Genomic DNA, 25,112 nt, shown 5'->3' with positions numbered 1-25,112 from the left:
TTTGGTGAGGTGTCTATTCAGATTTCTTTGCTCATTTTTAATTGGGTTGTTTGTTCTCACATCATTGAATGTAAAGAGATCTTTGTATATTTTGATTTTCACCTACTTCTGTTTAATTTTGTTAACACGGTGGCTAGAAAATTTAAAATTCCATATGTGCTCATATTTGTGGCTCACCATTCATTACATTTTGATTGGACACTAAAGATGCAGCTTTGGTGCCAGAAAGACCGAGGTACCACATCAGTGAAGGTGCGGCCACTTGGTCCAGCCTGTGTGGAAGGGGCAGGGGCTGAGAGCCGAGGCAAAGCACAACATTTTGGTTTGACACTTTTGATACACTCATTTTTTTCAACACTAAAAAACCAAAACATTAAATGTAGAGGTTTTTAAAGTTAAATTACCAAATAATATGTGCAACTGGGATGCTCATCTAATGGTTGGCTTCCCTCTCCCATTCCCTGACCCAACGATGTGGGGCTTAGGGTCTCGGTTTGTCACTTGGATTCATGCTGCTGCCTGTTAATGGTTTACTTGCCTCAAATCCTCGCTGATTGGCCTGTCCTGCTCATTTCAGTTTGACAGATTTTTCCTGAATACACATCTGCTCTTGCTATCGTCCTCTAAAACCTTCAATGATTCCTCATTGCCTGAACAATAAAGTTCAAACTCTTTGGCATGGCTCAGGACCTGGCAAGGGAAAGAAGTATACTCAGAAGGTGCACATTGGGAAGAATGTAAGCAAGGGAATATTTACAAAATTGCAGGCAGGTTTAGAGGAAGCAACAGGAGAGAGTGAAGCACGGGAGCTGCCAACAGCTGGAATCCCCTATCCCCACACCCCCAAGAGGAGAAGGGGCAAGGGGCTTGGCCAGTGACTGGTATACCTAAAACTGAAGTATGGCTTCTATATCAGAAAGGAACACTACTGACAACTGGGGGGGGGGGGGCCCACACTAACCAAACTCTCCTCCTTCCCTCTGATCTCCCATTGCCTCAGCCCCACCAGAAGTCAGAGTACAAGAGACCCCTGAAGCAACTCACAAGGTCAGTCTCAGACACAGAGCAGGTGGAGACACGAGGCACATCCTCCTGCGGCTCAGGGGCACCACTTTTCACCTGGATTCCTGGCGCAGCCCATAATTGCCTACCCACCTCCAGGCGCTCCGTGCTCCAGGCTGTCTGCCTGAGTTTGGCCAAGAAATCTCTCTAGGGGCGTCTGGGTGGCTCAGTTGGTTAAGTGCCTGCCTTCGGCTCAGGTCATGATCCTGGAGTCCCCGGATGAGTCCTGCATCAGGCTCCCTGCTCAGCAGGGAGTCTGCTTCTCCCTCTGACCCTCCCCCCTCTCATGGGCGCACTCTCTCTCACTCTCATTCTCTCTCAAATAAATAAAATCTTTTAAAAACAAACAAACAAATCTCTCTAAAATTCAGACCCGATCACACCACTCCCCCCAGCAAGTCCAAGCTCCATAGTGAGTCCACCAGACCTGTTATGAGCTGATTCAGCTCACCAGCTTGCTCATCGTGGCTTCATGAATGCAAGTGTTTGGTTCATCACAAACCCCTTCAAGAGCCATCCTCAGCCCCTGCCCCCTCCTAGATGCTGCTACAGTGAGGGCCTGGCTGTCACAGAATCCAAAGACCGCCCTTTGGTCACCCTAGAACACCTTCAGGACTTGGAGCTAAGGCCCTGGCTGAGCGGTCAGCTGTGCCTCCTGGGACCAGCAGAGGGAGCCAAGGCACCGAATGACATCAAAAGGCCGAGGCTCGCAGGCCACATCCTGCGCCGGTTTGGAGATTGGGGGGAGGGGGCGGGCCTGGAGCTCAACTCAGCGAGGTGTCTGAACGCAGGACCTTTGTCACAAGCTTAGAATCATGCTTGCAAACTTCTTTTTTACTGCATCCCAGTTTGAAATACATTTTACCTTGCAACCGAGTTCACACATACATGTAAATTTATTATCAGCTTGTAATGTTAACCTACCAAAATCTGACTGATGGAATTTCATAATGAAATACATTTTCAAAAAATACAAAATAGTTTAACAAAATTCAATTGAGCTAGTTAAAGTGGACTTTTGGTCTTTGTACCTTCAGCAAATTATTGTTTTAAATAATTTGCATTTATATGACTGAAGCCTTGTTTTGGTGAAATATTCAGATTTTTAGTTACTGAATACATGAAATTTACTATATCAGTATATTTTACTTTTCTTGTTGCATGATTAATTTTTTGGAATTTTGAAACATTCTTTAAAATGTAGGTAACATAAAAAATTATGAAAATTTGTGTAAAGTCATAAAGGCCTACAGCCTCCTTAAGATGAAACATTCAATTTTCATAAATTGTTTACTTTCTGCGGAACAGGGTGTATAAAATTTAAATAAAACTAGAAAGGTATCTAATTCACAAGTCATTGACAGCTGTGGGGACAAAATTCTGTCATCCACATGTTAAAAGATAGAACTGAGGCATATTAAAAATTTTAAGATTTGAGCAGAAATCAATTCCAATCCAGCAGCATCCAATCTAGCAGATAGAAAGGAGCTCTGAGGAGCTGTGAAGAATGAAAGACTTTAATAGGCAGAAGGGAGCGGAAACAAGGAAGTCCTCTTGGCAATAAATCAGGTTGATTATTGCTTATTGCAAGGTTACTTTCCCTTAGGTGATGGCAGAGGTGTCTCAGGCAGATTACCTAGCTAATGCTGATCAGGTGACTCCTGAATGACCTGCCTTGTTTTGTTTTTTGTTGTTTTGTTTTTGTTTTTATTGCTGGTTTCAGATTCCATTTCAGGGAGAGCTAAAACTGTAATTGAGCTTAGTTTGGTGACATGGGGCTTAGCATGAATGACTCCATCTTGTTGGTGTCTTGTTTTGTAGCAGACATAACAATTATATTTGGATTCGTGCTCCAAATAATTCTCTTCCTTAGTTTAAAAGTCTTGTTTGCATGGAAGAGTTATCACCAGGAGCAGGAAACAAACTGTGAGGACACCTTGCAAGGTGAATGGAGATTCCCAAAGTGTCTACAAATGCAAAATAAGAAACAATGATTTTGTGAGCTTGGTTACAACAGGAGCTGGTCACAGAATGATGCAGTTAACTGTTAAAGGCAAATGCCTCACACAGTGGCAGAATCAGTCCCTTACCTAGCCTGTGAAAGCTGTTACATTGCTTGAGACCAATGGAGGAAAAAGAAAAGGTTCCACTCTCAAATAACAACTACTAATAGAATATTAAGTTAAAATTTTCATTTCAGATTGATAAAAATGCATAAGTAACTGTGCCCAATTACTGAGATTGAGCCGTTGAGATCCCTAAAGAGAAATTCTACAAGACAAGCTACTGGGGATGAATATTCATGAGCCAATAAATGCTTTAAAAAAAAATAAGGTATTCTAGAAGCATTACAGTAGTTTGTGTCCTGGTAATGGGGCTGCAGAAATAGAAAGGTGTCATGGCTTTATGTCAAGTTCTTTCTGAAAGCACTGAGATTAAGTTACTTTGGGTGATTATCGAATTCACAGGGAAGATCTAGGGTGTAAAATCTTGCCGGGACATCTGAATTCCACACCACATGATGCTAAAACATCGGTGTGTCTTAAAAAACCCAACTGCTCCCACCCAATCCATTTTCAGCTCCTTAAGACATGGGAGCAGAATATTCCTGCCGAATAGTTAAAAAAAAAAAAAAAAAAAAGAGTTTTACCAAGAATCTGTGAGCTAAATGTAGAATAGACATTTCATAATATATTATTCACCCTCACTATGTTTAATGGATTCTGATGTATGTTCTATTCCTCTTTTTTTTCTATTGATTTTTATGACTTACTATGTTCTCAACCCACAACTGATAAGGCATTGTCCTAGAATCAGAGCTGGGAGAAAACAGATCATTGGCAGTTGGCTCTGGAGGGCACAAGGCCCTTCTGGTCTCCTCCACAGCCTAGCCCCACAGAAAGAGCCGAGCTTGGGACTAGCAGAAAAGAGCCCTTTTGGCCCATCCTGCCCCTAACCATCCTTGGACCCCGCAAGTGCTTCCTATGTTAAATGGAGGAGTAACTCCTGCTCTTCTATTTCTGTTGTTGCTAAAAGAATTAACTTATAAATTAAAGAAAGACTTGGGGGGGTGGGAGGAACACACAGCTCTATGGAAGTATATCATGAGAATCACTCAGCAAGGACCACCTGTGTCCCCAGTCCTGTTCCTGGCACCACCTCTGTGCCCCATGGCCCCATGGGTCCAGGCCCAGAGCTGCAACCACTCATTGGGCCCAGTTAAAAGGCATACGTAGAGCCAGAGTTAGGAACAGACTGTGTCTCACAGGGCTGTTTCTAAGTCAATTGTTCAGAGCCACAAATGCTCACATAACCCATACTGTGGCTGCTCAGGCTTCTTTACAGAATGGCAGCTGCATTCCAAGAACAAGTATCCCAACCTCCAAAAAAGTGGAGGAACAGTCGAAGTTGCTAATCTTTTAAGGCCTGGACCCAGAAACTGGCAATACTTCATTTCTGTCATAATTCCATTGATCTATCACAGAACCTGCACTGATTCAAGAGGAGTACACATAAATGCCATCTCTCAATGAGAAAAATGTCAAAGAATTTGCCTTTATTTTTAATCTATCTTAGTCTGCCTTATTTCTAGTCCTCACTTATGCAAAATACACATATGCTCACCCAAGGGCTCCCAAGGTCTCCTCCAGTTAAGGCATCAGCTTGATGTCCAGGACCTCATCATCTCAGTCAGGCAAACTCTGGCCTACAGACCAGATCTGGCCTGCCCACACATTTCCACATTGTGTATGACTGCCTTTGTGCTCCAATGGCACAGTTGGGTAGTCATGACAGAGACTAGATGGCCTGTTAAACAGAAAAGATTTACTATCTGGTCCTTTACAGAAAAAGTTGCCCATCCCTGGTCTAAATCAGGTCCAGGTAAAGATATGGCTTATTGGATGAAGTTTCTCCCAATCTGAAGACCTGTGAACCAGAGAGATAAGTTATCTATCCACACATACCCAACACGCAGTGGTAAACAGGCAGAGAGTGACCACAGAGATCTTCCTGTTCAGAAGGGGAGGTTCCAGACATACACAGCAGTCTCTGGTTCATAGCAGTTCACAAGTCCAGCTGGGACCACATCACCAATTCCTTGATTAGGGACCTGCCTTGCTCCCCGGGAGCAGGCTACCGGGGAGCCATCAGCCCCACCCTCTGAGCCACCCTTCCTTTTCTGTATGGAGTAGCCCATGTCCGCAGTGGAGGATTTCTCTCCACCTGCTTCTGGCCCATGGAAAGCTGGAGGTCTGTATTCGTTTCCTATGGCTGCTATAAAAAAAAATTACCACAAACTTCATAATGCAAACATCTCAAACATGGTCCTCCAGTTCTGGAAGTCAGAGGTTGGAAATGGGTCTCATGGGTCAAAATCAAGACGTTGGCAGGCTCTTTCTGGAGGCTCTAGGGGAGAATTGTTTCCTTGCCTTTTCCAGCTTCTAGGGGGCACCTATATTCCACATCTCCCCTCCATCTTCAAAGACAGCAATGGCTAGTTGAATCTTTTTAAACACTGCATTGCTCTGACTCTGACCCTCCTAATGTTCTCTTTCATTTATAAGAACACTTGTAATTACCTTGGCCCACCTGGATAATCCAGAATCATCACCCTACCTCAAGATCCTTAACCAAATCACATCTGCAAGGCCCTTTTGCCATGTAAGGTAACATATGCACAAGTTCTGGGATTAGGATGTACATACCTTTGGGGCCATTATTTTTTATATATAATATGTAATATATATTTTTACATATAGTAATATTATAATATATATTTATATATTAAAGTATTATTATATAAATATATTATATATTATGTATTAAAATGTATTTTATATATAATATATTTTATATTTATATAATATTTTATATAGATATATAAATATATTTATATAATATACATTTATAATATATATTTATATAATATTTTATATGTTAAGGCCTCTCTTTATTTTTTACTTCTCTGTCCCTTTCAGTCCAAGCTACCATAATTCTTTTAAAAATGTTTTGCATTTTCAATGTATAATCAATTCCATTAGGGGAAAAACACATCTACATTTCTTTTCAAGACAGCCCGCTCTACCTTCTGTCACCTGTGAGTCTTCTGTTTTTTTCAAGGACCTACTAGGCATGTCCTAAATCCCTCTGAGGTCTTCCAGTTTCCCACATTACTTCAGGCAACACTTTTTCTAAACTTCTCACCCCTACATAACACATATCATTTTTGTCAGGAGCACTTTCCTCACTGTCTTAGCCCTCACTAAAAGTCTCCCCAAAGTCTTCCAACTTCCATCTGTCACCCAAACCCAAGACAATGGCAAATATTGTAAGCTTTAGTCACTGGAGCACCTCACTGCTGGTACCAAATTCAGTTCCAATGATCTATTACTGCATCACAAACCACCCCAAAACTTAGTGGCTTATTTTACTCATAATTCTGCAATATGGGCAGGACTCAGCTGAAATGGTTGACTCTGTTTCATATTGCTGAAGGATGCATTTCCAGGAGGCCACTCACTTGGCTGGCATGTTGGTGCTGGTTGTCAGCTAGGAGCTCAGCTGGGCTGTCAGTGGGTCCCCAATTACTTTCCACGTGGACCTCTTCCCAAGGCTGCCTGGAAATTTCTCACAATGTGATGACTGGTGTACAAGAATACATATTTCAGGAGACATTACATAAAAGCTACCTTTTATCAAAAGACAAGAGATAACAAATGTTGGTGTGAATGTGGAGAAAAGGGAACCCTTTTACACTGCTGCTGGGAATGTAAAATGGCATAGCCATCATGGAAAACAGTATGGAGGTTCCTCAAAAAACTAAAAACGGAACTACCATATGATCCAGCAATCCCACTCTGGGTATATACCTGAAGGAACTGAAATCAGTATCTTGAAGAGATATCTGCACACCCATGTTCACTGCAGCATTATTCACAATAGCCAACATACAGAAACAACTTTGTGCCTGTCAATGGATGAATGAATTAAGAAGATGTGGTATACTTATACAATTGAATATCACTCAGCCATGAGAAAGAAGGAAAACTTGTCATTTGCAACAACATGGATGGACATCGAGGGCATTATGCTAATTGAGATAAGTCAGAGAGAAAGACAAATACTGTGTGATATCTCTTATATGTAGAATCTAAAAAAAAACAAAAAAAAAAACACTGAACTTGCAAAAACAGAGAGTAGAATGCTTACCAGGGGCTGGAGGATGGGGGAACTGGGGAGATGTTATTTAAGGGTACAAATTTGCAAATAGTAGATAAACAAGTTCTAGAGATCTGATGCACAACATAGCGATTATAATCAATAATATTGTATTATAAATTTTAAAGTTGTTAACAGACCAGATCCTTAGTGTTCCCAACATAAAAAAAAAAAAGAAATTGTAACTGTGTGATGTGATAAAGGTATGTTAGCTGAATACTGTAGTAGTCATATTGCAGTATATAAATGTATCAAACCAATACATTATACATTTATGCAATGTTATGTGTTAATTATATCTCAATTTTTTTTTTTAATTGCCAGTCCTTAAGACCTGGATGTGGCTGGGAATGGCACAATTCTACTGCATTCTGTTAAATACTGGTTAAGCAATCACAGAGCCCACCCAGAGTCAAGAGAAGGGAACCCTGACCACCCTTGTCAAGGAGAATGTCAAAGAATTTGTACTGTATTTATTCTGCCCTACAAATGGGCTATTGACTAATTGTTGCTTTCATTATTTCACATCAATCCACTCCCATTTTATTTTTTTCAATGAGGCAATAGTCTCAGTGTTATATAAGACAAAACATACGGGGCACCTGAGTGGCTCAGTGGGTTAAGCGCAGGCCTTCAGCTCAGGTCATCACGCTGGGATCAAGCACTCATCAGGCACCCTGCTCAGCAGGGAACCTGCTTATCCCTCTCCCTCTGCCTCTCCCCACTGCTTGTGCTCTCTCTCTCAAATAAATAAATAAAATCTTAAAAAAAAAAAAAAAAAAGACATAGCTCCAGACATCCATTTAGAGCTGAAGGCATGGTACATCCCTAGCCCAGGTATGTGGTTCTCACCCCCAGTTTCCGGAACACTCTCCTGGGCTGTGAACACCATAGACTTTGGCCCTTCTCAACCCTCTGGCCCAACCCAAAATTGACTTCCTTAGCAGCAGAACTTCATGGATGGGGAGATGGAATAGCACCCACAGGCTTGGCCTGGCTGTCTTCTCACTAGGAGGACCTCCTCCCTAAGGCTTTTCTAATTTTTCCAAATTTTATCCCTAAGACTACTCTGAGCAACCTTCTCCAAGGTACAAGAAGAGCCATTTTCTCCCAGGAGGGATTTCCCTAGAAAGCAATGGGTTGTCAGTGATCTAGGGGGAAAGAGAGAATGGTGCTTGAGAAAATACATACCTTTATGCATTGTGGTAGGGACCACTGATATGTCACTTACTCCCTCTAGTCCAGGGGCTGGACTGACTAATTTTGCAGGCAAATAGAGAAGTTTTAGGAAAGTACTTTTGGAAGACACTGCTTTGAGCCTTCTTTGCTTGTTGGATACAGATCCCAGAAGACTGAATATAGCACTTTTTTTAGGTGGTTCTGTGGATATACCTGAGTGGATACTCTTTGGAGATTTATTGTGAATTTTATTAGCCTTGTGAGCCAATTCCTTTTTTTTTTTTTTAATTTTTTTAAGATTTTATTTGTTTATTTGAGAGAGAGACAGAGAAAGAGAGAGCGCGCATGAGTGGAGAGAGGGGCAGAGGGAGAGGGAGAAGCAAACTCCCTGCTGAGAATGAAGCCCAACACGGGGCTCCATCCCAGGACCCTGAGATCATGACCTGAGCCAAAGGCAGACACTTAACTGACCGAGCCATCCAGGCACCCCCTTGTGAGCCAATTCTGTCTGTAACTGGATATCAGTCACCTACATGTCTCCAACTGCTCCAGGCTATTAGTCATCCTTTTTGCAATGTTTAAGTAGGAATTCACTTAATCCCCTATCCAACATATGGTGGAAACTCAATTTCCCTTATACCTATCCCCTAACACTTCAGGGACACCTCTTACAGTCCCCGATTTCTTATATCTGTTGATCTCTCTCATGGCTCACATATTTCAGTTTTTTCCTGCTTGTCCCAAACTGACACAGAACTTTGGTTTCCCCCCAACACACACCCCACCAAAACCAAACTAAAACAAAACAAAAAAGCCCCACTCTCACAAAGCAGTTGTTACCAGCCCAATAGTTCTCAAACTTGGCTTGAGAAACACCTGAAAGGCTTTAAAAGTATCCTGGTCCCAAGTCTACTCCCTAGATCAGTTAAGTAAGAGTTCCAGTATTTTTTTTTTTTAACTCTTTTGGATGTTTCAATGTCAGCAGTGCTCGAGAGTCTCTCAGCTAGCCCGCACTCCTCAAATACCTGTGCATAAGGATCATCTGGGGATTTTGTTAAAATGCAGAGTCTGATTCTGGGTCTGGCGTGGGGTTCCAGATTCATTTCTAACAAGCTCTCCAATGACGCTGCTGATCCCCAGATTGCTTCTTGACTACCAAGGAGCCAGCAGACATGGGGGATGACAATGGCCTAGCAAACAATTTATGCCCTTCTTGGTTGACACCTATCAGTGATACTGCTCTCAGGAACTTCTCAGAGACCACCTTACTCCTCTAGTCCCACCTCCCAGGCCTTCCTTTCTTCTCATTTCCCTCAGCTTCTCTCTATTCTCAGACCCCATGCCTTATTCTTCCCTGGCTGCTTGTGGAAGCATCAGAGTGTTCTTTTTTTTTTATGATTTATTTATTTATTTGGGAGTGGGAGGGAAGTGCACAGTGGGGAGGGGCAGAGGGAGAGGGAGTCTTCACAAGAAGACTCACTCGGAGCCCAAGGTGGGGCTTGACCTAAGGATCCTGAGATCATGACCTGAACTGAAACCAAGAGTGGGACGCTTAACCAACTGCGCCACCCAAGTAACTCCAGAGTGTTCCTTCTTTATCAGGCAGATAGATCTAGTACAATCTTCTAGCACATCCCAGTCCCACTTGAGATTTCATCCCACACCTAAATGCACTGTCAAAAGTATATATTAATCCCAAGGCAGTACTCTACCCAAGAAATGTCACCTCCAACTTCTAAGTCACAGGTTCCCAAACTTTCTCAACTCACTGTGCCCTTAGTGTCTCAGGAATTTCTTCCCAGAGCCTCTAAGATAGGAGTGCCTTAACAGTCAGTTCTGTTTATTAAGTAGTCAGGTTGAAACAACTTAATGATAGTGGTTTTTATGGGTCTGACAGATGTCTGTGTTTCCCTTGAAAATTTAAAACATCCCATGGCACCTTTGTGAGTGTGGTGAGGCACCCAAGGGCCCCTTAGTTCACACTTTGGGAACCGTGGTTCTAAACTAATAATTCGGATAAATGTGACTTCCAAATGTCTTAGTAAAGTAAGAAAACCTTGTAGCAAGGACTCTATCTGATCCAAATGGGGCCTGAAGTTGATGGGAGAGAAAAGGATTTCTGGGTGCTGCTTTGCTACCAGTCCCAACTAGATCTGGCACAAATGCCAACACTTAACTCTCTGCAGTAGCTAAGAGATTAAATTTCTAGATTCATCTCCCAGTGGGATTTCCAAAGGACTCTGGAGTTAGAATAGTAGAAGAAAAAAACAAGGACAAAAGTAGTTTTCCTGATACAAACTCATAAACATGACTCATCTTGTATCAGAATATCTAGGAGGGGAGCTTAACTATTATCAGAAACTGTATTGCCTGATGGAGCAAATGGTTTCCAGTTAGGAGCCCAACCCTATAGCACAATGACTCTTCACCCTGGCCACACATTAAAATCACTTGGGAGCTTTCAAAAAATACCAATGTCTGAGCACCACCCCACATCAATTAGATCCGTCACTGGGGATGGGACCCAGATCTATAATTTTAAAGCTCCTCAGGTGATCCTAAGATCAGTGGGTAACACGGAAGGCAGTACAAACCATAGATCCCTGCTAAAGGTATCATGTTTATGGAGCCAGAAACAAGACTGTTGTGTTTGTTTATGTTTGTATATCATTATACAGTATAAATGCTAATCTATCACATCAATCATATTTTATATCTTTTGTTCTACATAGACCCAATCATCAGTCCTGTATGTGGACTCATACCCTCCCTCATGCAAAGCTGGAATTCAGCCACTGATGTTTGGTCATTTTCCCTATCAGAGATGGCATAGGGACAAGTTCCCTGTCTAGAATTGTCCAGCACCCCTATCCCCCATAAGCAGGGTTGATCAACTGAATCCCTAAAACCCCCATAGTCAGGCAGATCCCAGGCCACTGCTGTAGCTGGTCCTGCCCACTCAGACAAGCTCCACAAGGGCAAGTACAACCTCTTTGCATTTTCCTCAAGACTCCTGCCATCTCCATCCCCTTCCTGACACAAAACTGCTGCTCCTGGGTGCTTCCTGCCTCACCCTGTCATCCTCACCCTTTCACTGTCCTCACCACTGGCCCAGCTGGTGCCCAACACAGCAGAGATCCATGTCACCCGGGCGTTGCTGATGTCATGGGCCCACCAGTGAGAGGGTGCAGAAGAGAGGGTTATCAGTACTACCACTACTACTACTACTACTACTACTACTAATAATAATAATAACCAACTTTTATTGGATGTCACCAACACAACTACTACTAATAATAATGATGAACTTCCATTGGATGTTATCAATACTACTACAAATAATAATAATTAACTTTCATTGAATCCCCTTATACCTCACATCAATCCTATGTAAGATAGCTTTTATTATCCCCATTTTACTGGTGGGCAAAATGAAATTTGGAGCTTAGTAACTTGCTCAGATTGTAAATGACTGACAGGGATTTGGCCCCAACTCAGTCTGATTCCAGAGTGGTGTGGTTAATTACCAAAGTTGTTCTATGAATGGATTAATGGGTTGGGGTGAAAAACTGAGAGGAACACATATTGCCTGAACCCAATGGGCAAAGTAGGGATCTGAGGCTAGTGAACTGAGGCATGTTCATTGTTCATAATCTCTGGTACTGTTTTTCAGGAGTAAAAATCAATCCATAACCTTAAATACACATACTATTTGAGACCCAAACCAGCAAGTTCTGGTTCTAGAAGGCAGGATCCTCAAAGCAGTTCCAGACAAAAGCACCACAACCCCAGGTGACTCTCCATCTTGCTTTATTTAGCAGAAATGATTCTCATTCTCTCACTTCCCACCTGGCCTGTATAAAGCCCCTCTCCCGATGGGGCCTTCGACCACTCTCTTCTCCAGGATGGGCAAAGGGCTGCCTCCTGGGGAGTAGCCTCAAAGACCAGCTGGTGGTGGGCAACAGTGACAGGAATTGGGCCCAAGGGGGTCCTGGATCTAAAAGAAGTTTATCTGGAAGGGTTGGAAGGAAGAAGGAACCAGAGGCATAGGGAAAGGGAAATTCCAAGAATCGAGATGTTCTTGGCTCCTGGGCCAACTCACCTATGAGAATTTGATGACTATGCTAAAGGAAAGAGGGTGTTGTACCAGAAATGTCAAAAGAAAAAAAGATCATTTTTCTACTCCTAGAGCTGACCCAGTTTTCTGACTTTTCCCAGAGACCTTTTATATATCAACTTCACACTAAAGAAAAGCTAATAACATCAAGAAAAATCATTTTTTTTGGCTGTCTCTAAAGGAGAACTCTGTCCCTCCTGTGACAGAGTCAAAGAGCCAAAACATCTCTCATTGCAACTGAAAGTAAGAGATTGGGAAAGAAATGACCCCTGCCCTCCCAGTTCAGGGAAATGGGAAGCCTGAATGCTAAGGCTGAAAACCCAAACTTTGGCAAAGACTGCCTGATCTTTCCTTCTTTCCTTCACAAAGTAGCCTGGCTACCTAATAAATTCTCCTTTGTATTTCAGAAAAAGAACATCAAAGAACCGAACTCGCTGAACAACGAGGATCCCTTCACCTCCCTCAAGGAATATGTTGGCTCCTGTTTCACTTTGGAGTCAGCTGCAAATTCCAGATACTTCATCTGTATCTCTAATTACACAGACAAACTGTGGGAGTAAGGGAAGATCTAGGAAAAGAAAAAAAAAACAACACTCAATTCAAATTTCAAAATACCAGTGTGAATCTCTATACAGTAGGGGACTGAATCTGCAAATGGGAATGGCCAGACCAACAGAATTCTAACCCTCAGCTTCTCTAGCGATTGGCCCAGAGTTAGGACGTGTTCAGTGACTGCCAGCTTTTCTATTTTGGTCTCCACTTCCAACTCAGGACCAACCAGAGAAAGCCAACTATGCTCTTCGAGCCAAGCACACAGGATGGCCCACCTCCGGCTTCCCATACCAACAACTCCAGTCAATACACACCTGGAGCCCTCCCTCTTTGTCACCATACAGCTTACCCACTCCTCTGCCTGCCTTTGAATCACTGCCAAATGCAAGTGATGGTGGCTGACTCCTTTGCTAGAGCAAACTCTGAATAAATAGCTCCTTTTTGTCTTATTTGAGTGGTCTTCACAATGAAGCCTTCTCTAAAGGCCTGATATGTAAGGAAAGCCATTTTAGATTTCTTTCTAAGTCAGCATGACTGTACATAAACTTTGTTTAAACCAAAAGCCTGATTTATGGCCCACCAAGCACACACTGTACACCTGCGTTGTAAATGAGTAGCCTGAAGGAAACCATCTTGTCCTTAAGATCTTAATCGATGCTCCTACTCCCTGCATTCCTTGACATTAAAATTTGTGATTCCTGCTTACATCTTAATCTATTGTCTTTTGAGGTTTTACAAGTTGTAAAAAGGTATATAACCATAAAAACTGTTCATTCCCTGGAGCACTTTCTTCCCTGTGAAGAGCATGTTTCCCAGGCATCTATCTTGGGCTCAAATAAAATTCTCTTTCTTTCTTTTAGAGATTCTAAAAGGTTTATTCATTTTGTGTCAACATTTGTATGTTTCTTTTTTCTTTTTTTTAATATTTTATTTATTTATTTGAGAGAGAGAGTGTGAGAGAACACAAGCAGGGGGAGCAGCAGAGGGAGAGGCAGAAACAGGCTCCCCACTGAGTAGGGAGGCCTGATGCGATGCGGGGCTCTATCCCAGGACCCTGGGATCATGACCTGAGCTGAAGGCAGACACTTAACCAACTGAGCCACCCAGGCACCCAACATTTGTGTATTTCTATAGAGAATAGCAAATAAGGACATATCTTCTCCCTATACCATGTTGTCTTCACCCTGCAAGCATATGGACTTTGCCTTCAGTGTCATTTGTCCCTTTAAAGTGTATGTTGTTTGGGCTATAAAAAGTAGAGCGTGGGGGAGCCTGGGTGGCTCAGTCAGTTAAGCATCTGCCTTGAGCTCAGGTCATGATCCCAGGGTCCTGGGATTGAGCCCCACATCAGGATCCCTGCTTAGTGGGGAGCCTGCTTCTCCCTCTCCCTCTCCCTCTGCTGCTCCCCCAGCTTGTGCACACACACTCTCTCTCTCAAATAAATAAAATCTTTTTTTTTTTAAAAAGTAGAGTGTGGTTAATTACAAAGTTCTGGGTGAAATAAATTTCTGGGAAGTGATGATCTCAGTACCTGTGGGTTTGTTGCTTTCCTAAACATGCCCAACCTCACCCGGGTGCTTCTGTTTCTCAAGATATAGCCAGGCTCTACTGGTTATCTCCTCCAGGAGGATAGCCTGGACAATGCAAGCTCTATAATAAATGATGCATATGGATGATGAATTCTAGGGAAGCTGATCCAGCTGCAGGTACATTGAGAGAGGTTCAGTGGGGTCTGGGGTCCAAGGGGTATGGCAAGGCACTGTCCATGAGTCCCCAGTGGAGAAGGATGGGGCAGCGGCTGTGAACAGGTGAGAGGAACCAGTAACAAAGAATCGGGAGAAGCTACTTCTGGGAAGCCTGAAGGCAGGCAGCAGGGCCCTCATGACTTATCTGGGTTTAGGTCCAAAGCAAAGCAAGGTCCAGATACTAAAACGCTGTGGGGGTGGTGGCCAGGCAGGCAATCAGAATAGGAACCAGGAGTCAGGTACAGATTTGGGGGCAAGGGATGTTGGAGGCTAGTATCAGTTTGATTTCTCGGGTGCATATAACAGATCCAATGCTTAAAGTCTAGATGATCCTTACCCACTCAGAAATTGTCATCTGCACTGGGAAAGCCTAGTAAAAATTTGGGGTCTGGAAGTTGGTGCCTCCTTTCGTTCTGTTGCTGGTCTTTCCCCATGTATCCTTTAGAAAGGCAAATCCTGTTTGTGTCATCTTAAGACTAAAGCCAACAGTTTACCAAAACACTATGCCTTTCTTTTATAATTCAGTGAGCTATACAATTACTTTCTAATTGAAAATCGTGATACTTACAAAATTAGCTTACTCACTTGATTTATCTGATCTAGAGTCCAAAACAACATGACTAATACCTAAAATGAAAGTGATCTGAGGAATAGCAAAATTTAACAATTCAGTTGCTTTTTTCTTTCTCTGCAACCCAAAGAGAATATATAATCAAAATTACTTTGTGGTTACAATGTTTTCAAGAATTCTCCATTTTATATGATTATGCAAGTACTTAACTAATACTTAATGTGCTTTGTTTGCATTTATTTTCATTTTGGGAGCTCTAGCAACTGACAGTTCTTGTTTGGCAGCAGCATTTAGCCACTGATATGTGTTGTAAGAGGTCCCTCAACTTCATTATGGGGCCCTGAGACCATTCATAATGGGCTCAGATGAGATCATAAATATCCTTAGTCTGACACTGGCCAGCAGATTGACTGGACCTAACTCTGAAGGGATCATGCCTGATACATTGGAATAAATATACTTGTATGTTTATTCTTAAAGGACCAAGCTTGATAAAGATATGGGGCCCCAATCTTATCTACTATGAAAGCTGCCACTTTGCAGCTTCCAAGGCCCATACATAAGCAGTTGGCTTTCCCGGTCCTGCAGAGGTCCAAAAAAAAAAAAAAAAAAAAAGGTGGGGGGCGCAATTTGCAGTGAACTTAGATTGCAGGCTGCAGACCAGGCCCTGCCTTAGCAAAGCTATGTTTCCCTCCATCTTTGTTTGCCATCTGGCGAGAGCTGGTCTGAGTCCATCTTTCTCTTGAAGATTTTGCTGACTGAGCCAGGAAGTAATTAGCACACACCAACATTAGGAAATTTGCCTTTCCTTTCCTCTCCTCTCCTCTGCAGCCTTTGGTTATGCCACAGTTTATGGCTATGTGTCTATGTTTATGGGCTATGGCCACAGTTTCAGAAAGTGGATCAGGGGCCAGGATCTGCTTTGGGGTTGTGTAAAAAATAAACCAGTTTCTCTTCCCAAATTTCCAAGGAAAAGGTAAAGACTGTCTCATACTGTAGATGTGCCCAAGGCCCATTTTTATTCATTGCCCTTCCAGCACACTTGTTTCACTTGTCAGGTCAGGAAATGGGTTTTGTGCATGTCAGGAGACAGAGTGGAAGAGGATGGGTGGCAGGAGCTCCCTGGGCCTTTAAAGCACTGCCCGTTCCCTTTGTGCCCCCATAAGAACGGAAGTGCCCAAAGGTATCTCAATGGAGTGTCAGGGTACCACAGCTTGGGGCGTGGTAAACCATCCCTGCCAGATAAGGAGATGCAGGTGGCTCCATGCTGTTCTCATCTCTCCCTTTTTTTTCACCTTTGCTTTTTTCTATATCAATAAAGGAAACTCATCGGGACCACTCAAAGACAGACAGCAGAGCCTAGACTGACCTTGTCTAGAACCTAAACAGACCTTGAGCCAACTAATACCCACTCTTTCTTGTGATCTTGCTCAAGTGTCTCTTCCCCAAAGAAGCCCTTCTGATTTCCTGTTGGGTTACAACCCACGCCCATCATGCACTGGGCACTGCTTCTCCATTTACACTTGTTGTTGGCCTGATTAATGTCTGCCTCCCCACCAGACCATGAGCTCCGTGAGGACAGAGTCTGCATCTGGGTCCGCTCAGCCTTTCATCCTTTTCACCTAACACAGAGCCTGGCACAAGCACTTCTGTAATGAATGAGTCAACTAGCAGTGGGTTCACCAGGCCAAACTACACTGTGCAAGCTCTATATGAGTAAGCCTCTCTCAGCCACTGTCTTCTGCTGGGCACCTTGCTGCTGGGAACAGTACACAGTCACCAGATGCACCATGCAATGGAATTTCTCCATGGTTCAGGCTCATGTCACCTGGAGCAGGACATCCCTAGTGGCGCATGTTTTAGCCCAGATTAAATGCTAATACAGTTGGGTGCTGGTACCCAATCACTCAGAAATGGCTCTCAATCACAAATGAGATATATGGGGAGGAAGCAGTGTTTCTCAAAGTGTGGACTAGAAAGAAATACTTGAACCAGAATTACTTAGGGCTTTTTAACAAGGCAGCTCGATCCCTGAGTTATATCTCAGAATGCCTAAATCAGAATCTCAGAGTGTATAACCCTGAGAATCTGTATTTTTTCCAGCTTTACTGAGATATGATTGACATATAAATAAGTTTCAGGTGTACAACCTGTTGGTTTGATGCATTTATATATTGCAATATGATTATCACCATAGCATTAGTTAATGCCTCCATACCATCACATAATTATTTTGTGTGGTGAGGACATTTAAGATCTACTCTTTTAGCAACTTCCAAGTATACAATACAGTATTATTAGCTATAATCACCATGCTGTACATCAGATCCCCAGAATTTGTTAATCTTATAACTGGAAGTTTGTATCCTTTGACAAGTATCTCCCCATTTCCCCTACTCCAGCCCCTGGTAACCACCACTATACATTGTTTCTCTGAGTTTAGCTTTTTTAGATTAAACATAAAAAATGATAACATACAGTATTTCTCTTTCTCTGTCTGACTTTTTTCACATAGCACAATACCCTTAAGATTTATCAGAAGCTTCCCAGGTGGTTCTTTTTTTCTTTTTTAAAAGATTATATTTTATTTATTTATTTGTCAAAGAGTTAGAGCATAAGCAGGGGGAGTGGCAGGCAGAGGGAGAAGTAGGCTCTGAGCAGGAAGCCCGATGCAGGACTCGATCCTAGGACCCTGGGATCATGACCTGAGCCAAAAGCATACACCCAACCAACTGAGCCACCCAGGTGTATCTTCCCAGATGATTCTTAAGCACAGTCATTTTTTAGCACCTCAGGGACAATGCAAATTGCTCTATACTAGGAGTCAGAACACCTGGAAATCTGCCACTTACGATCTGGGTGACTGGTCAAGTTACTTGTCTCTGAGTCTGTTTACTCATCTATGAAATGAGCATAATAATCCCCACTCTGCCCTCCTCACAGCGTTATGTTGATTATTGATGTGACAATCACCCAATGCACTATGAAAATTACTTTAGAGACCAGAAATCACCATGAGAGACTGCCAAACAGTCCCTTCTGCACACTCTACAAAGAGAATCTGTCCTGCCACCTTGGGCCAACTGACCTCTGATCCTGCCTTGAGCTCCTGCGTGGAGCTGCTCTGACAAAGCTCCTTTTGCAAGAGGGCTGGGGGGAAGTAACAGGTAGTTGTCAACAGCTCTGGGTCTCTTGAATAGGTGGAATTTAGAATGCATTTTCCTTCTGAAAATTGCCAAGACAAACTAAGCTAAGTAAAAACAAACAAAAAACACTAAAACATCTACTGTTACTTTTGCAGTGTAAAATAGTGTAGAGTTTTGTGACCATCGTGCATTCAGCTCTCTAATGGAAATTGTACTTCAAGTACCAGACTGACTCAGGGATGAATGTCTAGAGGCTGCCAACAGCCTCTGGTCTCCTACCCTCCACAGCAGGAGTCAGCAAACTTTCTGTTAAGGGATGTATAGTAAATATTCTAGGCTTTGCAGGCCAAGAAGCCACATGCTCTATTGTTGTAGTAAGAAGGCAGCCATAGATGACCAATGAACATGGCTATGTTAGCAAACTACACAAAACAGGCAGTGAGCTGGATTTTGCCTGCAGGCTATAGTTTGCCAACCAGTCCTGGCTCTAAAATGAAGATCTTAAAGGTGGCTGCAGTGGTGTGCTGGAACCAGCTTATATCAGCTTGCAAGAGCCAACTGCTAGCATCTCTTCCCAAATCCCTGTTCAATGACTTCATGTTGGCAGTTTGAAGTCAGCCATGTTGGGAATCATTACACCATGAAAACTGGCAAGAGCTGCGTATCAGAGCTCCCTCCCACTCCCCCAATCCCAGAGAACTGGTTGTCAAACATTTGCCAGCACACTGCTAGGTGTGTGTCTGCTGGGTTGGGGGTGGAGTGCAGTGGTTGGGTGAGCCAGACAGTCCACTGGAATGTGGGAAGAAACCACTAAATGTCAGTTCCTATGTTATTTAGTCCTTGTGAATTTTCTAATTTTGTGTAAGTTTCATAATGTACTAATGCTCACATTTCAAAGATGTAGATCCTCAGTTTTGTTTAATTGATTGGGGTCACTGGGATCCAAAATGCTTAGAGTATACCACTCCTAAGGCTGTTATCCCTGTACAGGTAACTCAATGCCAAGCAGAGTACAGGATGGATAAAGGTCTTCTTCTATTCCCAAGACAGCCTTGCTCTTGCCCTCACCTGCCTCACCCTACCCCAGGATCTTGAATGGGAGCAGAAGGAGTGGCCAACTGTGAAAGGAACCTCTGGTTAGGGTGCAAATTAAATACCCTGAGACTGCCCTTTTACAGGCAATCCTTTCTAGCCACACTCAAGAGTCCCAGCCCCAGCCCTCCAACTGCCTGTGGCCTCAAACATCACAGCTCACTGAAGATTGCTCCCACTCCCAGGTTTTCTGCCTTGCTCTGAACAAGCAGTTTAACATGGGTTATCTATTTTCACAGATAGGTTCAATCCAAGCTCCCATTGCTTACTGGTTTAGGACCTAGGAAAAGTTACTAAATCTCTCAAAACCTCCTTATCTGTGAAAAGGGGATAATAGTAGCACCTACCTGGCGGGGGTGTTGGGAAGATTAAAATGCTTACTCAAATGAGTAGCATTTAGTCAGGTATCTGAGCCATATAAAAGACTCAGAACATGTTAATCTTTATTCTTCTTAACCCTCTTTTCTGTAGCCTATCACTGGGGGCATCGTGCCATCAGCAATGCCTGGGGTGGGACAGATCTTTGCACTGGAGGGCCAGTGGAAGAGTGGGGGGTGAGAAATTAGGCAGAAAGTATCTAGGAGCCAAGCACCATACATTGGAAATCACCTGATGGGTGATTTTTTAGGGCCATGGATGCCTGGGCCCCACATCCCTGAGATTCTGATTGGTCTGGGGAGACACCGACTCGTGCTCTGTAAGTTGAATTTCCAGCACTAGCATTGGGCTGTTTGCCTCTTAAATATTTCCAAAACCTGTCCTTCTTTTGCTTCTGTTTCCCTCCTATCACGCTGACTTGGGCCTCCCATCATCATGCACTGAGGCTTGTGCAGTATCCTCTTAGCCGGATCAATTCACATCATATCGTTCCTGACCCCATATGCGTTCTTCAGAGTTCCTTCTCAAGGCCACAGCAGAGGTGTAAGTGATTTTAATGTGCTGGTAATTATTTTCTCTAGGGATTCCATTCCCAAACAACAGAGGGAGCAACGGCAGTCGCAGTAGTGCTTGACGTGACCTCCCTCCCAGAGTCGCGGGAGCTTGCCGTGCACCCATGTGCACTCACTGCCAGTTTACCAGGGAGGAAGGTCACTTGCAATAGATCTGGGACTCAGGCTGAGGTCTCCTGACTCTTCCTGTGCAGAGGGTGGTGAGGGAAAACCTTAAACCTGACTTGGGGGGCGCCTGGGTGGCTCAGTCGTTAAGCGTCTGACTTCAACTCAGGTCATGATCCCAGGGTCCTGGGATCGAGCCCCGCGTCGGGCTCTCTGCTCAGCGGGAAGCCTGCTTCTCCCTCTCCCACTCCCCCTGCTTGTGTTCCCTCTCTCACTGTGTCTCTCTCTGTCAAATAAATAAATAAATCTTTAAAAAAAAAAAAACCTGACTTGGGCTGACAGATGTCACAGTACCTTTAAATTCCAGCATCTGGCACTTAATACTTGTGTCACCTGGGGTAGGTACCCTCCCTCGCTTCCTCAGTTTCTGCACTTGAATTTTCTTAAGGTCATCATGAAGTTATCTAGTAGCCTATGAGAAGGTTCTAGATCTGTGAGGGCTGCCAAGGCACTAGTGGTGTGAGCTTCGTGTGCGCCCTCTGCTGGCCAAATTCCTGTTTTTCATAAATTATGTGAGGAGGTCAGGGTTGTTAGCTAGCCTCATGGCAAAGGTCAGAAGGACATGGAAGGTTCCCAGGCTCATAACCTTTCTTCTCCTGTGCCATTCAGCAGGATGTGTTACCTGCACCTCTCTGGAAAGGCAGAGGCCCACCCAGGGTTCATCTTTCTTATTGACCCTCCTGAGATTCACTTCCACAAAGGAAAAGCCTCAGCCTCATCACAGCACCCTTAGGTATCCCCCATCTCTGATCCTCTGACTTCCCTAAGAGAACATAGTGGCACCACCCTCATCCCCACCCTCACCCATCACCACCCTCATCAGTTCACCCAGGGGCCTTACATGAATAGGGAGAGCTCATTGTGGGGAGGCTCATGTTTGGCTCCGGGGGGCTTCTGGTAAAGTCTGAAATCAGAGACAGTGAGGTTAGCACATACAATTGGGATTTTCTAGGGATTTAGAAACATCAGGGCCCATTTAATGCTTTACTTCTTTTTTGTATGTTTTGAGAGACACTAAAGCACAGAGACAGTAATGGCATAAAAAATAGCTTTCCTGGAGGTGCCTGGGTGGCTCAGTCAGTTAAGCCTGATTTCAGCTCAGGTCATGATCTCAAGGTTGTGAGATTGAGCCCCACGTCAGACTCTGTGCTGGCCATGGAACCTGCTTAAGATTCTCTCTTTCCCTCTCCCACTGTCCTTCCCGCCCCACCAACCCTCTGTCTCTCTCTCTAAAACAAAACAAAACAAAACAAAACAAAACTTTCCTGGTCAAAAATGGTAGAAACGGAAATGAAATAGAGCTAACCTAGTTTCTGAATGCAGAACTTCCTAGAACCCTTAATTATTACAAACATATGCATTGCATTAATTCAGGGGGTATAGTATACATTAATCTGAGAATAATCTGGAGCCTTCTACCTGATAAAACATTAAGTTTGAGAAATACCTGAATGAAATCCCTGGTCATAATCCAAACAACCTTTGCACATTGAGAGTATATAGCACCCAGGGAAGAAGAAAATTCAAACCTTGTGCTCTGGTATGAAGGTTCTACACAGTCTTGGCCTTGCTAACTACTTGGCTGTCTGAGGCAATTCTGCCTCTCACCACTCTGAGCCTCATTTTCCCTGTCTGTGCCTCCAGCTCTGACAGTCTATGCTTCTAAGAAGCAGGAGGACTGCACCTTGGTGAGGTAGGAATGGGGGAAGGTGGAGCTGTCCCAGGCCAGGTTCAGACAGAGACTCAAAAGGATTGTGTTGGGAGTCAGAGGAAGACTCTTCCCTTTCTACACAGGCCACCTACAAAGAGGGAGAATTAGGACACGGCCTCATTGTCACCATTTGGAGTTCCCCAGGGTTGGGAAATTACAGTATCTAGTGCTTATGCCTTCCTGGTGTGCACTCCCTGCTGCTTAAGGGACAGAATGTGCATGGTGGCCATCACATGGCCCATGTTCCAGGAGCAGGGCTGGTTCCAAACCTCTCTGTTGGCAGATCCACATTTGTCAGACAAATGTCCTATTTTTAGTTTGGGAACACGGATTGTTATGTGTGAGTTGAAGGCTCAGGGGTTGGGCCTCTGTCATGTTATAAGCCTCTCCCTTCACACTCCATGCATTAGACAGTCATTTGGGTTCAAAGCCTCCTCTTTTCATCCCCCTTGAGCCAACAGCCAAGTGCCTTCCTCCATGGGGCACTCAGAAGCCCTAAGCCGGTGTCATTTTCCCACCCCAGACTCAGACAGCCTCCTCCACTGCAGGGCCTTCTCCTCTGCCTGAGCAGGCTGGGAGGAAAGAAATGCATTTGGATGATCCAGAACCATCCAGTTGGTGAGTCAGGACTTCAAAGCCCTGGATCTGTGGGTGAAAGTGATCTGTTTATCTACTACCTAATGTACCTAGACACCCATGGCAAAGCTTCATTTTCCCTTCAAGGATTTCTCTTGTCTAATTCATTTACCAGGGAAGTTCTCAAAGGTCACTTACCATGCAAGGTCAACAGGAAGGAATGGGTCTGTGCACAAACCTACAAGGTCCTGCTTTAGGAGTTATTTTTTGGCCCTAGTATGAATGTTTGCAAAAATCTTACCTTCTGAGCAGCACTGGGGCTCGTCTCTTTCCTGGTCTTCAGACTCCATTTTCTCACCTGAGTCCTTCAAAAATGACATTTTTAACACAATGAAATGACTCAACAGGAGCCTGGGATGAAAGGTAGGACCTGAGTAGAAAGGGAAGGAGACCAGTTATGGCACTTCTGACCCCAGAAACCTTGCTGGACTCCCCTAGTGCTGATTGGCCATCAGCCTTGCTCTCTGCTTAGAAATGTTTGCTGTGTCCAGGAAGGCCTTGTAAGACTTGACCATGCTTCTTCTATCACTCCTTCTTTGATTTTTGCCCCTCCAAAGCAATGTTTCCAAACTGTGGGTATCATTTTTATGGATCTTGACAACATTTGATAAAAATGTAATCGAAAGTTCAAAGTGTATTGCTCTAGTCCTGGGGCTATCAAACTACAGTCCACAGGTCAAATCTGTCCCACTGCCTGTTTCTTTAAATAAAGTTTTATTGGAACACAGCCATGTCCTTTTTCACATGTTGTCTATGGCTGCTTTCTGGCTTCAACGGCAGAGATGAGTATTTGAAAGACAGATCATCTGGCCAGCAAAGCATAAAATGCTGACTGTCCCAACATTTACAGAAAAACTTTGCTGACCTTCTGCTGTAGTCTAATCTTTGCAAAGAAAGGCAGGTTTTTTCCAGCCTCTTGTCATGGAAAACTGAGCCTCCAAAAGTCCCAGAAGGCTCAACTCCTAATGTCTTGGGGAAGGGATGACACAGGACCTCTTCACTGGGAGGGCTTAGAGGAGAGAGATTTCTAAACACCCCTCAATTCTGCAGGCCACATCTCACTCACTTCATAAAGAACTTTCCCCAACATTAGTTCAGGGCAACACAGTGAGGGAAGTAAGGCAAGAATCATTATTGCCATTTTACAGATGAAAAATCTGAAGGTAAGTGAATTCTCAAGGGTAACACCACTTTTAGTTTGCAGAGATGGGCAGTCTGTGTGGAAACCCAATCCTTTTTTTTTTTTATTTTTTTTATTTTTTGAGAGAGAGAGAATGAGAGAGAGAGAGCATGAGAGTGGGGAGGGTCAGAGGGAGAAGCAGACTCCCTGCCGAGCAGGGAGCCCGATGCGGGACTCGATCCAGGGACTCCAGGATCATGACCTGAGCCGAAGGCAGTTGCTTAACCAACTGAGCCACCCAGGCGCCCGAAACCCAATCCTTTGAGAAGCGCTTAGGAGTGAGACAAAGGGAACTAAATGGTTTGGCAAAAATTAAAAATGACAGGGCTCTAGGACTTGGCAGCAAAGACAATGAAAGATAGGGGAGGAGGCCACTGGGTGGGGACACCTGATAGAACTTTAAGGGAGTGGATAGCCACTTTCTGAGTTTCAGTTATTTGTTATTTGGCTGCATCCCCCAAATCTACCAAGCACACCTGCCTTTGTAGTTTGGGGATAAATCAAGGGACACAGGGAATTGGTGGCACTTGAGAAGGCAGAGAATTTGGCAGCCACATGGCATCAGAATAAGAAACATCTGGCAGAAATGTAGGTACCCAAATACATGAAGACAATGGTGGTCCTGATGGAAGACAGAACGATACCTACAGACTGAGGTACTGCGGATAACCCTGTAAGCCGCTTATGGAATTTGCCACCTGTATCAAAATAAATGCAGGTGGCTTCCACAGAGCTCCCTAGAGAAGCAGTGCATTCAGCCATCTGAGGTGGATCTCTTTTCGCCTAA

At 43.8% G+C, this 25,112-nt stretch overlaps 2 protein-coding genes across 8 annotated transcripts in view; both read right to left on the bottom strand.

Moving 5' to 3' along the window:
• Positions 1-23,439, bottom strand: part of IL36B (interleukin 36 beta) — a 55,843-nt gene extending 32,404 nt beyond the window's left edge. The window contains exons 1-2 of the mRNA XM_036103805.2: positions 23,387-23,439; positions 21,640-21,702 (exon numbers count right to left, since the gene is read on the bottom strand). The gene's annotated coding sequence lies outside the window, so the exon portion shown is untranslated. The remainder of the gene's footprint in view (positions 1-21,639; positions 21,703-23,386) is intronic.
• IL36G (interleukin 36 gamma) overlaps positions 1-23,503 on the bottom strand; it is a 42,240-nt gene extending 18,737 nt beyond the window's left edge. For 2 of the 7 annotated variants that reach the window (XM_036103797.2, XM_036103803.2), the window contains exon 1: positions 21,640-21,702. Coding sequence is in view for 1 of the 7 variants with exons in the window: in XM_036103794.2 (XP_035959687.2) it covers positions 21,640-21,702; positions 23,387-23,465 (142 nt within the window). In the remaining 6 variants the exon portion in view is untranslated. Of the gene's footprint in view, positions 1-4,686; positions 5,759-6,583; positions 6,646-13,034; positions 13,146-21,639; positions 21,703-23,386 lie in introns of those variants that run through there. The other 5 variants (XM_036103794.2, XM_078056314.1, XM_078056315.1 and 2 more) reach the window with 5 other exon arrangements.
• Positions 23,504-25,112: the final 1,609 nt, after the last annotated feature.

Source organism: Halichoerus grypus, chromosome 10 (assembly GCF_964656455.1).
Source record: "Halichoerus grypus chromosome 10, mHalGry1.hap1.1, whole genome shotgun sequence".
In the NCBI taxonomy this organism is placed as follows: Eukaryota; Metazoa; Chordata; class Mammalia; order Carnivora; family Phocidae; genus Halichoerus; species Halichoerus grypus.
This window is presented reverse-complemented; position numbering and strand designations above follow the sequence as displayed.